The sequence below is a fragment of the Prionailurus bengalensis genome, chromosome C1, assembly GCF_016509475.1.
Source record: "Prionailurus bengalensis isolate Pbe53 chromosome C1, Fcat_Pben_1.1_paternal_pri, whole genome shotgun sequence".
Classification (NCBI taxonomy): domain Eukaryota; kingdom Metazoa; phylum Chordata; class Mammalia; order Carnivora; family Felidae; genus Prionailurus; species Prionailurus bengalensis.
In genome coordinates this window covers 37,934,051-37,950,912 of record NC_057345.1, presented here as the reverse complement: position 1 = coordinate 37,950,912, position 16,862 = coordinate 37,934,051, and the positions used below count along the sequence as shown (strand labels likewise).

Here is a 16,862-nt window from a genome sequence, read left to right as displayed (position 1 = left end):
TGGCCAGCGCCATGTAGCGTGCCCACCGCGTGCCAGGCGCTGCTGTGAGTGCCTCGCGTCCGGAAGCCCGCTCAAGCCTCCCGTGCACACGTAGTTACCTGCGGGTGACACAGCGGGATCAGTGGGACACGTGCGAGGTTTGGTGGGCAACTTCACTCACCCCGGGGCCTCCACGGGGGGGCGCCGCTGGGCCAGGCCTTCAAAGGTGGACCGGAAATGGCAGTGGGACCTTGGATGCGACCGCAGAGGGTGGTGTGTGCCGGCAGAGCCCGGAAAGCTGAGGCCGGCCGGCACCAGATGGCGCGAGGTCTGGGGGCTCTGCGGGCTGCTACGGGTGGGCATCACCCCAGATGTTGTGGGTTATGAGGGACATTCAGAGCCACCTGGTCCGCCCTCCTCTCCTGTTCCACAGGCACACCGTCTATCCAGGAGCATCTTCCTTCTGTGCGTGGGGCATATGACACACTTTTGTTCCCTCCTTTTCTGATCGCTGCTCTGGGAGTTTCTAAAGACTGAGGAACACACGTGGCGGCTGTAGCCACCAGGTCCAGGAGAGCCTCGTGTGAGGATGTGGCATGTTCTTGTGGCTGGAGCATGACCAGGAGTGGAGAAGGAGGACGGGCCGGGGAGCGAGGACCTCCTCTTCGACCGAGGGCATGTGGACGCCCGCTCCCAGAGCAGAGGCCCCAGCCCTGAGGCCGAGCCAGGCTGCGTAAGAGACGTCCGGCCGGGATGGCAGTGGGGCTGGACCGTGGTGGTGATGATTACAGAGCTCACATGATGCAGCGACCCTGTCCTAGCACATGGAAGCACAGGCCCCGGCAAGGCAGGGGGCTCCCTGCTCACCCAGCAAGTGAGCGGCGTACTGGGCAGGGGCAGTAAGCTCTGGAAAGGGGGCCGTGTCTGTGTCTGGCACCCAGGGAGGGGCAAGCCTCCTGCCCGCGCATCAAGTGCTGGGGGGCACCTACTGTGTGCCCAGTTCAGATCCCAGCCTTGCTGTGAGTCCTGGAGCACGCTACTTAACCTCTTCGTGCCTCGGTTTCTTCGTAAGTAATACAGGGCTTAGATCAGACCTGCCTCGTAGTGTTGCCATGAGGATTAGAGGTTAATGTGTGCAAAGCGCTGGCACAGAGCTGCTGCCAGCCAGAGTAAGTACTTCTCTGACCGCCAGGAGCACCCTTAGCCACATGCAAGCTCGACTCTGACTTCACAGCTGGCTGCTGTCACCTCCTCCGGGAGGCTTTCCTGGCCCTGCCCTGGATGGGACCCCTGTGCTGTGATGGAACTTGCTGGATCCTCTCTCTGCCTCCCCTGCCAGGGCTCCACTAGAGCAGGTGTGGGCCCAACGCCCCTGGGGCCCCACCTCTTTCTTCATCCTGGAGGCTTCTCCAGCTCTGGCTTCTCTTTGTTATGCCTCTGTCCTTATCTTTCCTTGACCCTTCTCTTACTCAGTCCCCTCCCTCTCTTTGTTCATCATCTCCTATCTCTCTCTTTCCGGAACTTGAGCTGATCACCTGGCCCTGCCCTCCCCTCCACTTCCCCCGCGACACCCGCCCCGGCCTCAGCCGGCCTGTTTGTTCTGTACTTAATCTCTCTTTATTTCTCCGTCTCTCCCTCCCTCTCTTTCATAGGTTGTCTTCAGCCAACAATCTCACCCATTGCCTCCAAAACCAGATTCTATGTTTATAAGTCCATGAAGGATCACATCTTTCACTAAGACTCCCTGTGTTTGTGTAAAAGGCAGCTGACCCAGGGCTCCTTCCCAGGGGGTGCTGCCCCCTCCCCCTGGGACCTGGTGCCATCTATGCCTGAGCCCCAGCTTTCTCATCTGGTGAAGAGGGTGATGAGCCCCACTGTGAAGGTTTGTTTTGAGGCCAGACTCTCCATAACTGGTAGCTGTGATCACCAGGGCCAGGAGATGGTGGGGTTTGGCGGTGTTTTGTTTCCTGTTTATCTCCAGCGGGAGGGGAGGGCGCAGGACGGCACCTGAGGACACAGGTGTGGAAGCTGATTGCCCCAGTGGGACCCCAGACTCAGCTCCTTCACGGCACTTTAATTCTTTCTGCCCTGGAACCCATCTCAGGCTGTTACCCGTGAGGCCTCGGGAACCCAGCCGGCTGGCTGTGTGGCTCTGGGCCACTCACTTTCCCTGCCCGGCCCCTTGTCTCCTTCTCCATTTTATGAGAAGAAAACAGAAGGGCGTCTGGGTGGCTCAGTTGGTTAAGCATCCGACTCGATTTCGGCTCAGGTCACGATCTCATGGTTTGTGAGATTGAGTCCCACATCGGGCTCTGTGCCGACAGCACGGAGCCTACTTGGGATTCTCTCTCTCTCTCTCTCTCTTTCTCTCTCAAAATAAATGAAAAAAACACTAAACAATAATAATAAATAAATAAATAACATGAGAAGAAAACAGATTCACTGTCGCCTCGGAACCCAAGGCCAGATCCCAGGATGAGGCTACTGACAGGTGACTCCATGATTCTCTGCTCTCTGTCTCCCTCCAGCACGGCCGCCTCACCACCCCCGCTGCCCCTGCAGCCCACGCACAGCTCCGGGACCGCAGGGCCACCCTTGCAGCTCTCAGAGCGGCTTCAGCAGCAGGAAGAGCAGGGGCCCACCGGCAGCTCAGCGCCCCACCGCCTACAGCCTGCCCTGGGCCTCCTCCTTGCCATCCTGGCCAGCATCACAGCCTCCCTCCTTCTGCACACCCTTGGGCCCTCCTGACTTTGGTCACCAGTGCAGAGAAGCCAGAGAAACCACAGGAGGGTCTGCGGCCACACCCCACTGCCCGTGCCACCACCTCCAGGGTGCCCGACACCTCGTGGGCAGTCCAGACGGGATCCGTTAGAACATTAGAGCTTTATCGTACCCGAGTTACATCTTCTTTTTTGTAGAAGGATCTTAATTTCCCATAGTGCTATGGGGCTCTTTTGTAAAATATGTGTCCATATTAAAAAAGAAAAATGTATTTATTCTACCGATAAAACTATTTTTATGTGGCCTATGTTAACCCTTTAATTAGCCCCAACACCAACCCAGGAAGGGAACCCAGGCTGCCAGGACACCTGCAACCTCATGCAGACCGTGGCTTTTAACCGGCTTGCTCCTAGATCGGCAGAAGCCTCCGGTGCCTCGGTTTGGCTTCTCCCGCCACGGGGTCCTCAGAGAGAGGGGCAGGCAGACAGGCTTAGCTTTTGTGAAGCTGGATTGGGGAGCCAGAGATGTGAACGCCGACGATCCTTCCCTCCCGTGGATGCATCCTAGGGTGGGAAGATACTTTAGGAAAAGAATGCTGCTATTTTGAAAACCCTGAGTGTCTGTGAACTGGCCCTCCAGAGTTCTTGGTAAGTGTTTTGACCAAAGCACAGGAGGAGGGGAGGGATGTTGGCGCTGAGGGAGGTCATCCCCCAGCCCTATGTGTCAAATGGTTACATTGAGATCCAAAGAGAGGAAGGTGGTTGCCCAAGGTCATGCAGCAAGTGGGAGGTCCAGGATGTGAATCCAGACCTCTCTGTTCTGGCATCATTCATCTTCTGTAAGCTTGGCTTACAGAAGAACCTGTTGAAGTCATAGCCAAACAGAGTGAGCTGGGCCAAAGGACAGGAGTGGGCATAGTAGGGACAGGGGCTCTAGGAGTCACATGGTAATAATAACCCTAATGAAGGCCACCATTTATCCAAAGACTGCATCGTGGCAGGCACTTTGCACACTCACTTTATCACTGATCCTCATGCCAGTTCTGTGAAACGTGATTGTCCCCATTTCACAGATGAGGAAACTGAGCCCCTCAAATAGATCAACAGACTTGCTCAAGGTCACTTAGCTGGCACATGGCCCCAGATCAGCATGATTCAGAAATGATGCTTGTCCCTGGGCCATATTTTGCCATGTTCTCTCTGCACAGAGAAGCTTCAGGGAAGGCAGATCTCACCCAAATGGGCCAGCACAAGCTTCTTGCTCCAGCCAAAGAGACCACTTGGCCACAGTCACTCATGTTGGCCCCTCTGAACAAAGGACTCTAGCAACAGCCTGTGCCACGTGTCTCATGCCCCAACTTGTCTTATCTCGGAGACAATGAGAGGCTTTCCTATCAAATGAGAGGCTGTGGGGTGGGGAGTCGGGGAGGCAGAGCAGCCAAATGGGGCAGGCAGGAAACTGAGACTCGGAGAGACTGACTTCCCTCCTCTGCCTCCAAGGCGGTAGCTGAGAAAGCAGAGGCCTGAGGTTAGCTGCCTTCCAGCCCTAATTCCTCACAGACTTTGGGAACCTGAGAGCAGAAAGGGCCCCTCATTTGACAGATAATACCAGTAAGAGTAATATGGAGTCCCAGGTCTGCTGACTCCGAGCTCCGTGCTACACAGCATCACCGCACCGTGGGTTTTCCCGGCAGGCCTGGCATGGGCTGATTAGACCCAGTGCCGTTATGCCCAGTCCAGCAGCTGTCTCCCTCCTGAGATGGAATTCTGGGCAGCTTATTGGATGGTCAGAAGTGCCATGAGCATCTAGGCCAGCAGCTAAATTCTTTTCATCTCAGCCCTGGATGGACGTGTTTGAGCTTGAGATCTGGCAGGAGCCCCGAGATCTGCTTCAGAGGGTCCAGCGGGCCCCATGGGCACCACGCTATAAACTGAACTTGACCCCAACCAGGGCTGGAGTCCGTTTATCTTTGGCAGAAATGTGACTTCCTATTTCTGAGCGGGAAAGGGTTTAGCTGACTTATAAAGCAGGCACAGAAGGCCTGTTGGACATCAGACAGATCGTGCAGAGCACTCTTTGGATGAGATAAGTGTAAAGGAATTAGAAATACATAGGCCAGATTTCCCTCTGTTCAGGGCAGAGTGTGGCATGAGATGCACCGAGATAGAGCTTGAGGTTAATTAAAGATGAAGCATTTGGGTAAACAGTCCAGGTACCTGACTACATGCCCAGATCTGTGCCAGGCGTGGGGCCAAAGAGGTAAATTAACACAGTGTGTGACTATCGAGCACACACAGTGCCAGGCTCTGTGCTGGGGCCTAATCTATGCACCTTGCCTGTCCCGGAGGAACTCCTCATCATCGCGATGGAACAAGCAGACCAGTCCTACGTTCCTAGAAGCAACTTTAGAGGTTCTCCTATCTAGGCCCCTGACCACAGACAGACTCAGCCCTCACCTTCCCCAGATCCCTCCTCTGGACAGACTGGGAGATTCCAAACTTTCCCTCAAGCAAGCACTCAAGTGTTTAGAGAAAGATGGATGGCGGCAGAAGGGTAGGCGGGCTGATTAGGTAAGCATGTGCCAACGGGACAGGCCAGAGCCCATGTCGACCCGACATCTACAGCCTAAGTTCACCGATCCCTGAGGCCCACCCACCGGCCAGGGTTTGAAATGAACTGAGCTTGCTGACTTATGTCCCAGAAGACCTGAGGCGTCTGTGGAAATCCGCTTAGCTGGAGCACTGGAATTCTCTCATCCCGAGCCAGGGAACCACCACTCCGTCAGTAGCCACTTACACACTTTGCACGATCTGTCCACCACTGCTGACATTTTTTTCTGGCACGTTCTACGTGTCTAGCCTCATAAAGTCCCCTGTTGCTCTGAGAGCATCTGTGTACCTTTCTTATGGCTTTTGTGTTTGACCTTCAGGTGGCAGAGAAGATGGAAGGACTGAGACCCAGTGGGTTAAGTGACCTGTCTGGGATTAGGCAGCATGTTAGTGGTGGCCCTAGGTTCCCTGTGTCTCAGGAAAACTGACCAAATGACCCAGGGGCATTCGGGGAGCTGTCAGCATGGCCATGCACTTCTGGTTTTCCTCCAGGCTGCTCTGGTGCACCAGCAGCCAGGTGAAGGCAGGGAGAATGGAGACGTTAGGCTGCCGGGAGCTGCAAAGGGCCACCAAGGGGCCCTCCAGCACTGAGATTCAAAGATCCGGAGTCTATGAAGCGTAGAAACTTGCACTGACTGGAAAGTTTACCTTTGCACCAAATAACCACGAGCTGATTTTTCTCATATGAAATGCTCTGTCATCTCCTGCCTAGCCTCAGCTAGACTTGGGCAAGCCTCAGGGCTCAGGACCCTTGTTCAGCCTGCCCAGTCTCCAGCCCGGTGCCGTTGTCACAATGGATCCCAAAGAACAGTCCTCCACCACAAGGAAAGTTTGTGAAAACCACCTGGAAGGCCAAGAGAAGTTCCACCTGGGCATTGCAGCTTTGATGGTATCCTGTGTGGTGAGAACAGAACTGGGGCCGGTGATAGCGTGTGTGGGATAAGAACGGAAGCCCTCGGCCTGGCCTTCCAGACCCTCCGTGATCAGACCCTGCTGACTCTGCTAGCCATCCTATTTGTCATTTCTAGAATAGACAGATGTTTCCTGGACCTGGAAACTCCCTTATCTTTCCCCAGATCCTCATTTTTTGACGATTAACTCAGATAGCACTTCCTCCAGGAAGCCCCCTGTGATTCTTCTGTGCTTTTTTCACATCTATCACAACACCCACTGATCAGTGTTGAAACTGTGTAATAGTGTACCTGCTCTCCTATCAGACTGTGAGCTCCTTGATGGCAGGGGTCACGTAAATTCATCTTTGTATCCTCGCCTGACATGAAGGGGGCACTCAGGAGATGTGTAGAAAGAGAAGGAGGATGAAAGGAATGAAGAGAGGAAAGGAGAGAGACGGACCTTAGCTCTGCTAGAGGAATAATCTCTACAAAGCCAAAGCTGTCCCCTGCAGGTGGTGAGTTTCCTGTCAGAAGAGGTGTGAGCAGGGCAGTAGGCCCGCTGGCTGGAGATGTGGCATGAGAGCTGAAGTCTTGGCAAGAGACTGGTGTAGATGACATTGAGGGTCCCTCCTGGCTCTGTAATGCTCAGGTTCTTTGAACATTGTTATTTTTCCAAAAATTAATCTAAGCAGCCAAAAATATCACCCGGGCTGGCCGTCTAAACCGGTAGGGTTCAGGAATCAGTCCAGCCTCACACCCCCGTTCTTCAGCAGCCCAGCCAGGCCTGATGTGAATTGGCAGGCCTGCCTGCTACCCTAAGGCAGGGGGGGCTGTGGGTGGTGGGGGAGGGCTGGACTGGAACCCAGGGCCCCTGGCCCCAGCCCGGAGCTGCTTCCCTCCCTGCTCTCAAGCATGCGGGGAGGGAAGAGATGAGCCGTGAGGACTGATTGACCCCCTATCTGGCCCTTTCTGGGGAGCATCAACCCGCCCTCGGATCTCCCCAACCTTTATCCAAACGTTGGCTCTTCCTCTCCAGAGGTGCTCTGGATACTCCTTCACATTGCTGGGTGACCTTGGGCAAGTCTCTGCTCCTTTCTGAGCCTCCATTTCCTCATCTTTTAAATGGAGACCTAGTTTCCTGCCTGTGCTGTTCTAGCACGCAGGAGTGCTGTGTGCAATCTCAGGGCCCCATGAAGGTGAGGTGCCACCGCCCTTTTGGCTCAGCGATCGGCTTTCCTCCCAGGCCCCACGGGCCGCTTTGGGATTGGGACTATGTCACAAGCAGGAAAGGTGGTGGAGTAGCGTACCTTAAGGGTTGCTCCGTCGCCAGACCCGCTGCGGGCAAAGTGGGCTTTGGATGGGACCCGAGTCTCAGACATTTCCGGCGAGGCTGTGGGACGTCTTGGGCCCCAGTGGCTGGGGCAGCAGGGCCTGACTCCTGGCCAAGGGAGGTTCCAGCTCAGAGGAGGGGCAGACAGAGCTCCTGCCCCATTCCCGGGCCTCAAAGAGATTGCAGAAGGTCCCCTGCTGACTCATTATGTGACACAAGCTTCAGCTCTTAATGTATTTGAAAGATACTGGTGATGTTCTTGTAACCACCTCTTCCCCTCACCTCTGTGATTTATCATGAAGAGTCCTTTAAGAATACAGAAGACAAAGAAAGATGCTATTAATGTTATTTTGCCAAAAATATTTTTGTAGCATAATATATTAATAAAAGACATTATGAACTCCACGGGATGGTGTCTCTGTGTGCTGGTGGCTCCCCTTCTCCTGCCAGGGAACATCTGGGGAAATCACCTCTGGAGGTCCAAGACCGGAGGCAGTGGTTTGGAGGAGCTGGAACGGGCTCATTTTCCATAGAAGAACTTGGGCAGATTCTGGGAGGGTGGCGTGGGCAGGGGTCCAGTGACTGGAGAGGCCTCAGGCCAAGCGGGATCCAGATAGCCCTGTCCAGCCAGAATGAGCTGCCCACGGGGCCAGGGAAGGAGTTGCCCACGTGAGCCACAAAGCTGGGATCTGGGGTTCACCCTCAGGGCCCCCTTTCCCTCACTCCCTCACTCACCAAGACCAACCAATTCTTCCTTATTCACCTTCCCCCTCCTTCCACCCCCACTGCTCCACCCCAGCCCAGGCGTCTTCGCCCTCTCCTGAACCACCGCCACCTACAGCTGTGCCCCGCAGTCCCCTCCCCCTCCCGCCAGGCCCTCTGTGACCTGGCCCCTTCCCGTCATGAAGCATCTCTACCTTGAAGTTCTCAGTTTTCCGATTCCTTTCCTGGTATTCAACACTCCCATTACTGCCTCCCTCCATGTTTCCTAAATTCATCCTAGCCTTCACCGCCCCTCGCCTTCACACATGCTGTTCCCCAGCACTGACCAGTCCTCCGCACCTCCCCCGCTCCTTGCTCATTGCTCTGTGGAGCTCCTACACATCCTGTGTGGCCCAGACCTGGTGGTGTCCGCTCCAGGAAGCCTAGGCTCCTGAGCGGAGGTAGCCACTCCTCCCCCTCCCCCACCCTGTTCCCACAGCACCTGCTCCCTGTGCACCTGGCTTGTGCTCAAATGACACGATGTGCCTGCCCTTCCCCTCCCCTTCCTGAGCCAGGACCATGGCTGTTCATCTCTGAGTTCTCAGCCCCGAGCACAGGACTTGACAGCTAGTGGGTACCCGTGGAAGAACGGTGGAGTCAAGGAGGAAGGAGAGGAAGAAGAACGGGAGGGAAAACCGATTAAAAGCCTCCTTCTCTATCACAACCGACGTCATAGTTCAAGTGTCAGCGGGCTGGGCTCTCCACACGGTGCTCCTGCACAAGTTCCCGGAGGGAAGACTTCACCCCCGGGCCTTGGGAGAGGGGGCAGGTCCTGAGACGCTGGGAGCGGGAGAAGCCTCCCCGTGTTCTGAAACCACAGGGCCTTCACCAGAAGTGGTTCGCTGGCCGTGGTCGACACGTTCTCGCTGGCTCCTACCAAGAGTTACACGGACCGGCCGTGTGGGACCCACCTCCAGAAAAAGGTAATACAGACGATGCGGCCAGAGCTAACGCGTAGCGCGCATTTATGATGCACAAACAGTGTTCTAGACATTCACGAGCCCGAAACCGTTTCTTTCTCACGACTACTCCCCGCTGTCTCTATTTTACAGATGAAGGAGTTGGGACGCAGAGAGCTTAACCTGACCACAATCACATAGCTTGTAAATGCTGGAGCCAGACTGGAGCGCCAAGGAGTCAAGCCCCAAGACTATTGTGTTCACTTTCACTTGGCTGTGCTGAGCTGCCACGTGTGGGCTCGGCCCGTGAGGAGGGCGAGGGGGTGTCTGTGTCCCCATCGCACAGGCCAGGTGGGCTAGGTCGGGACCCATCCGCGGCCCCGTGCAACGAGCCTCTTTCTCGTCGTCGAGGCCGGCGAGACCTCCGTCCCACCCACCCGACTCTGGATGGAGGTGCACCAAGGGGCCTCGCCTGCTCCCTGCCCCGCGCCACCACACTGGTCTGCGGGGTTGATACCAGTGGTCTGAGAAGTCCTGCTGTGGCCTGTGACCCCCGTGTCCTCTGGCCCTCACACACCAGCTGCTTTCATGAAATGAAGCTCCTGTCCTCTACCTGCCTAGACGCCCAGTGGGAGAGTGAGCCCTTGCCCTTCCTTGGGAGACATAGTCCTCACGTGAAATGCTCCCTGCAGGACAAGCTGTGGCCAGGAACGGGGTCTCAGAAACGATGAAATGGGTGACTAAGGGGACAAGCAGGTGGCAAGAGGGAACACTCAAGTGTTTGTACACAGTACACTCGAGGGTGTGCGCTTCCTAACCTGGGAGCCCCAACGCCCCCTCCTGCCCTGACAGACCGAGTCCCTTGTTCCAAGCTGGCTCCCGCTGAGGTGCTCTACTGGAGAGAGCCAGGCTGCCCGGTCTCATATTCGAGCGTTGGATGCAAGGGAACCCTGTCTCAGCCCCAAATCTCTGCAGAGCCGCTCCAGACAGGAGGCTTCTCTGTACAGATACAAAATTCAGAGCTGAGCCCGTGGCGGAAGCCGCGGGAAGTTTCCAGCTCCCAGGAGCTGTCCCTAGCGGCCCATACATCCTGTCCTCCACACCCCACCCCACAACCAGGTCACAGTGCTGAGGAGGTAGTAAGTTCTCTGGCACGGGAGGTGTGTGACGGGGTAACTCTCAATGGAGAAGAGATTCCCACCGCAGCGTAGAGGCTGGCCAAGGACGTCTCTATCTCCCTGTCCTCTACCTGTCCCTGTTGCTGTCTCATACATACCTCTGTGCCCTCACTCCTTATCCATCTTTCTATTCCTTGATGCCCTCCTTCCCACCCCTAAACATCTACAGCCCTGCCGCCAAACCTTTCAGCTGCACCGTCGGACAGTACCCTGCCCGCCCCCTGCACCCCTGCAATGAGGACCACAGCCTCGGCTCTGCCGTGGTCTGCTTGTGTGGCCTTGGGCGAGCTCTGCCCCTCTCCGGACCTCAGTCTCCTCTTTTGCATGGAAGGAGGAGAAACTTGTGTTCACTAAATCCCTCTGAGAAAGAGCAACACCTCTGGAAGACTGCCTCACGGGGGTTTGAGGTAGGAAGGAAAACCACGCCTCCCCCTTTCACCGGAGGGGGAGGGAAGATACTCCTTATGCTCAAGGGAGGAGTTTCATTATTTTGTTCCTGAAAAGGAGGGCAAGAGAAAGCAGGAATGGAGAGAAGGAAGGAGGAGGGGCGAGGAGTGAGGAAGATGGAGAGGCACCGAGGGCGGTGGGAACGAGGCCTTCCCACTGGGGAGAAAACCTGCAGATGGCGGTCGTTTTCCTGGCTGCCGTGGGAACCCCAGCTCCATCTGCCCTGCCAATCTCCAGAACATTCCCCGCCACTTGTAAAGATCTGGCATGGGGAAAACCACAGAAGGGGGCTGATTTCATGGCCAGGTTGGCATGGTGTGAGGCAGATGTGGCAAGGTCAACGACAGGGAGCTGGAGGCCAAGAAGGGCACAGGAGTGAGAGCCCCCGGGAATTCAGGGACTCCAGGAGGGCTTGGACCTCAGCCACAGCGCTGGGTGTCCAGGATGATCCTAACCAGGCATGCTGGAGCAGGAATGCCTGAGCCACATCCGGGCTACAGGTAGACAGAAAAACTAAGCGTAGACGGGCCATGGGCTTCCATGGACTAAGGGCTATGGGAGCTCCAGGGTTCCCTGAGCCAGGCAGGAAAGCCTCCCCCACATCACTACTTCCAGGCCTGCCACAGCAGAGAGTGCACCCTGACCTGGCTGACCGGGGCCGGGCCGGGCTCCGTGGGGCCAGGCGAGCTGGGCCGGCTGCTGTTACGGCACCATAAAAAGAGATTATTTTCAGAAAATATTCATAAAACCTTTTTCATGTTGGTTCTGGGCTACTAACAGTCCTTGTGTTTTCTTTTTTCATATTTTCCATTTCTTCCTCCCTGATCAGTCACAAGAAAAGAATGATAACATCTCTGACCTGGACACACCAGCCCCCAGGCAAGCGCCCGAAGGACACTTCTTAACTCTCATCCTCCTGTCTTCCCCGAGACTCTGGAAGGATGGAAGGGGCTGAAGAGGGTGGCAATAAGGGGTGGGGAGAGGGGGGAGGGAGGAACTGGGGGAGAAAAGGAACAATACACAGAAAGACGGGGTGAGGATCCAGAGAAGGAGCCAGGGACTGAGGAGAGACAGACCGACGGTGCTGGAGAGGTGGAATGGGGAGAAGGAACGAGCAGTCAGAGAGAAGGTCAAGGCGGAGGGTCAGGCCCACCGGAATGGGAACACATCAGGTTCTCCAAAGAGGCTGGGACCTGGGACAGAGGCTGGGATGGGGCGGGAGTTGGGGGGCAGGATGCAGGGACCCCTAGGGGAAGGCCCTGGGAGCAAGCCCTCTACTCCTCCCAGGGAAACTTGACAACACGAACTGCTTCCAGGGCCTGCCTGGCTCCTCAGACTCAGTAGAACAGCCCCTCGCTCTTCATCCCCTGTCCCTCTCCCCACCAGGACTGTCCAGGCTCAGCCTGGGGTATGGCTGGTCATCAGGGAGCCGGGGGCCTGGCCCTAGGCATCGCCTTCCCCTCTCAGTGTCTTTTTCCCCATCTCTTTAATGAGGATACTAAAATTGCTTCTGGCACAGGTTACGGTGAGGTTTTAATGAGCTGGTGCAGGAAAAAATGCTTTGGAAACCAAGGCCCAGCACACAGGTTAACTGTGATTGCCATTCAGGCGGGCAGCAGAGATCAGCCCGCAAGAAGCGGGGGGCCTGCAGATGCTGCGGCATGCCCGGGAGCAGGGTGCAAGGCGGCAGCTAGGGACGATACAGCCAGAGAGATGAGCCAGGGCAGGCCCGGACCACTTGCTGCGCGCATCTAGGAATTGGTACAGTATCAGGGAGCCAACGGGAGCCAGCGGTCAGCTGTGTGACCCTAAGCACGTCCCTGGAGCTCTCTGGTGTGCGGTCGCCCAAGGATTCGGTGAGCTAACTCATGCAGGGTGCTGAGAGCCATGTCTGCCACAAAAAAGCCAGGGCATGCCAGCATTATCGTCTTTGATGGATCTGTGGCCTTGCTAACCACCCTGGCTTCCCTGTGAGGTGGTAGGGGTGGGTGGGTCCTGGCCTAGGGCGAGATAGGAAGAGGGGCAGAGAAGGAGGGGGGCCGGCTCTCAGGAGCTGATTCTCACACCGCAGTCTATGCCTGAGACTGGTCCCGCGCCTGAGTTCTCAGGAGAGGTGGGGGTGGAGGAGACGAACAGTGCATCCCTGGGGACCTAACTGAAGGGACCCACTGGCTTCGGACCTAGAGCGTGCAGGGAAGGTTGTGGCAGGAGGCTGGGCTCTGGCGGTGGCTGGGGTCCTGTGTGAGAGGCTGTCACCTGCCAGCTGTGGCACTGGACTTTGCCCTGGGGACAGCAGGCCGCCCAGGAAGCTTTAGCACCAAGTGGCATGAAGTTGTGTAAAAGCCTGATACCCTGGGCCTAATCTCATCCTCCCACTGAGTCCCAGTTTTCCCATCAGCAGCATGCGAGAGGATAGCCCTGATCCCACAGAGTTACCATGAGGGCCTAGGATATGTCAGTATAGAAGGGGACATTATAAAATATTTGTAATAAAATGGGACATTGAACCTGGAAGGGCTAAGAAACCCTGCTCTACGTATTTCTTTCACCCATGAAAAATGAGAAGTCCTGAGAGATTGTGCCAGATCCTAGGATCTTCAGCTAACGTCCTTTTACCTTAGTTTCTACTCCAGCCTTTTCTGCCTAATTTTCCAAAAGAGAGTAGCACCCTTCAAGGAGTAGGGAGGTAGAGTGATACGTTGCAAAGAGCAACGGGCCTGAACCCAAGACTCCCTTTTGCTGCTTACTGGTCACCTTTCATCGGGCATGTCCCTTAACCTTCATTCTTATTTGCCTCGTCCTGGAAATGGGGATGAAGATAACTTACTTTGTAGCTTGTAATGGTGACTGAGACGACGGGTCAGAAGTGCTTCATTTCTGCAAAGGCAACATCAATGCGCATTATTATGAGGGTTGAAAGAGGAAAGGGGCGTGTGCCCTGAACTTCCACCATCCCCCGATCTTCACTCAGGGACCGCAAGGGGTATAAGTGGAAGATTATGGCTAATTCAAGCCCCGAAGTGGGTTTCAGTCCTGCTCTGCCATGGACCCGATCGTAACATTAGGCCAATGACACCCCCTTCTTGAAGTTCAGTTTCCTCATGTGAAAAAAGCAGAACTTAGAGCAGATGATCTTTAAAGAGTCTCCTAGCTTTTCTAGGCTGGAACGTCAAGATCTTCCTCCACCCTCCATCCTCTCAACTCAGCTCCTCGGCTTTGAAACACCTGCTCTAAAGCGTTGGTTTGGGCCACATGCTAAAGCTCACCGACTTGCTGCCACCATTAATGGTTTGCAGCCCAGCAGCCTGAATGTCTTGTAGAAGGGCCATTGACTTCTCCAGGGCGCAGGAGCTCCAGCTCCACATCGATCAAATCCAAAATGTGCAGTAGGGATTTCCAAGCCGTACTACAGACCCCAGACCTCCCTCAGCCCCGCATCCCTAAGACCACCTCCCAGCTAACAGCCTTCGCCTGACCCCGGATGCCTCCTCTGGCACCTCAGACACATTCGAGCAGAGCCCATCTTTAAACAGAGGTCCAAAGGCACGCCCAGGTATGTGGTGGCTTGTGGCGTGGAGAAAAAGCTCACAGGTGTTTAAAATGGGGGCAGAGAGAGCAGCCATGGGAGGGTGAGAAGGAGCCACCGGGGAGGATTTTCCCAGAGAGATGGATACGGACTTCTGCTGGCTGTGTGCCTGTCGGGAAAGATGAGGACATGTGGTAGAGGAGGCGTCTGGGCCGGGCAAAGGCCATTAGCTAGAAGGTGGTCTTAGGGCATGTGGGGCTGAGGGAAGTCAGGGGCCTGAAGCCCTGACTCTTTGGAAGTCCTACTGTGGATTTGGGGTTTGATCAATGACTGTCACTAAAAGTCTTTTGTTCAAGAAGATGGAAAAAAGTTTTGTCTCTCTGGACTACTGAGGCTCCTGAGGAATGCAGGGGGTGTAGCGGGGCCAGGAAATTCAGGAGGCACGGAGGACTGAGCCAACTCTCCTAGCGGGCCCAGGCCCGTCAGCCAGAGCAGGAAAGAGAAACAAACACGGGCCGCCGGATCCGGAGCAGGCACGAAGCCCCCACTGAAGGAACCCTGAATGTCCAGGCTCGGCCTCCATCTGCGGGGGGCTGCCTGCTGCCCGGCACACAGGCTGCCAGCTCAGACCCGTGTGAGAAGTTCCTCCAGGGAACTGATCATCCCCCACCCCTTCAAGCACTCCTGCTCCCAGGCTTCCCAGGAACGCAGGCCTACGAGAAGAGGTGCTTTGCCTGCTGTGGTTTATGCGCCATGAAGCCACTCCCTCCTTCTCAGAGACAGCTGCCCAGCCCGCTCTGGCTCCAATATAGCACTTCCCTTTCAGCTTTTGAATTTCAAAGCAAACCTGACTGCAAACAGATGGATGGGGTCATAAAAATCCCCCAAGCAGGGAGCAAAGAGGCTCGTGGTTGTAAAAGAGAGGCTCCTTTGGAAGAACATGTCCCTGCACCCATGCTGGGTTCCTGCCTCTCCAGGCGCCCGCATCCTGCTTGCTGCAAACACACCAGACACGTCCTCTTCGCCTTCACCTATCCCAATTCCACCCGGTTTTCAAGGCTCAGCACCAGCCCAGCGTTTCCCAGGCAACCTTCTACTACCTGCTCTCTCAGACCCTTGACCTTTGCATCCACCAGCCAGCAGACTGCTCTTGCCTTTGAGCTCCTAAGGTACGGACTCCCTGTACTCCTTCACCTACTCCATACATCTTGGCATTGCTGGCAATTTTTGTTTACATATCTTATCTCTCAAAATAGATCCGAGGCCGAAGATCAGAAAACACCTTACCCTTCATGACTAATCCAGTGTTGGGCATGAGATTGATGCTGAAGCGATGCTAACTGGATGCTTTTCGTGAAAACGCAACTTTACATAGCTTAAATAATACTGGAAAGAAAATGGAGGGAGTCAGTATTACCAAAGTGGCTGCTGTGGGGACTTATTATGATGCAACACAGGAAGTGTCATTCTACTGAGCACTGGGGGACCCATTTCCAGGGTGCACTCCAAGCAGGAAGTGACTTCGCTCAAAGAGATGCCCTATTATGTCCAGAGTGAAGAGAGTCATTGGCAGAGGGAACAAAGACAGGACAAAGGGCAAGGAGGTCACGGAGTAACGTGAGTGGTAGAACTCATGCAGGCTTTGGAATCACACAAGCCTGGGTTAAATCCCAGTTCTGCTATTTACAAACTATTTGACCCTGTGCAAATGACTCAAACTCTGTGAGCTTCGGTTTTGTTACCTGTAAATGGGAGCGATAATAACACCTATTCCATAGGATCCGTTGTCAGGAGTAAATAAGATAATGGCGCTCAAGACTGGCTAAGTGTCATCAAAGAGAGTCCTGCAGGCCAGGCAGATGGTGGCAGGGAGCCATCTCTGGACTAGCAAGACGAACTGACATCCAATCTAGTTGGAGGAAGTGAGACAACTCCTCAGAAATTCAGATGTTCCCATTTCCTGAGAGCTTGCTATGTGCCACCTGACTTGTAAAGAATAGTTCGATCTTCACACTGCCCTTGAAAATGATCATGGGGCACCTGGGGGGCGCAGTCGGTTAAGCGTCCGACTTCAGCCAGGTCATGATCTCGCGGTCCGTGAGTTTGAGCCCCGCGTCAGGCTCTGGGCTGATGGCTCAGAGCCTGGAGCCTGTTTCTGATTCTGTGTCTCCCTCTCTCTCTGCCCCTCCCCCGTTCATGCTCTGTCTCTCTCTGTCCCAAAAATAAATTAAAAAAAAAAATTATCATAATGCAACCCAGAGAGCACTGATGTCTTCTTTTTCTTCATCTCACCTTCCTGCCCAGCCTAGCAGAGGCCACTGGCAGCCTCCAGCGAGGGGAAGACATCACAGGACTTACTCTGAGCTGAACGGAGCTGAGCGGGAGACAAACATTTCGAATTTGGTGAGAAATTTAGATTGATTTTGATCAGGGGAGAGTTTGTAATACAGGAAAAGGAGACTCTTCCAACACCAGATACTGACAGGAAAGCTGTTGGATCCACACAGGACATGATCCA

At 55.1% G+C, this 16,862-nt stretch overlaps 1 protein-coding gene and 1 long non-coding RNA gene across 2 annotated transcripts in view; one reads left to right on the top strand and one right to left on the bottom strand.

The window, feature by feature from the left end:
- TRABD2B (TraB domain containing 2B) overlaps window positions 1-7,936 on the top strand; it is a 217,925-nt gene extending 209,989 nt beyond the window's left edge. Inside the window, exon 7 of the mRNA XM_043574925.1 lies at window positions 2,508-7,936. Within this exon, the coding sequence (XP_043430860.1) occupies window positions 2,508-2,727 (220 nt within the window). The 3' untranslated portion in view covers window positions 2,728-7,936. The remainder of the gene's footprint in view (window positions 1-2,507) is intronic.
- Window positions 7,737-15,778, bottom strand: LOC122480478. The gene is made up of 3 exons (XR_006296578.1): window positions 15,632-15,778; window positions 13,646-13,695; window positions 7,737-7,838 (listed from the first exon to the last, which is right to left on the bottom strand). It is a non-coding gene; the product is annotated as an uncharacterized LOC122480478 (long non-coding RNA).
- Window positions 15,779-16,862: the final 1,084 nt, after the last annotated feature.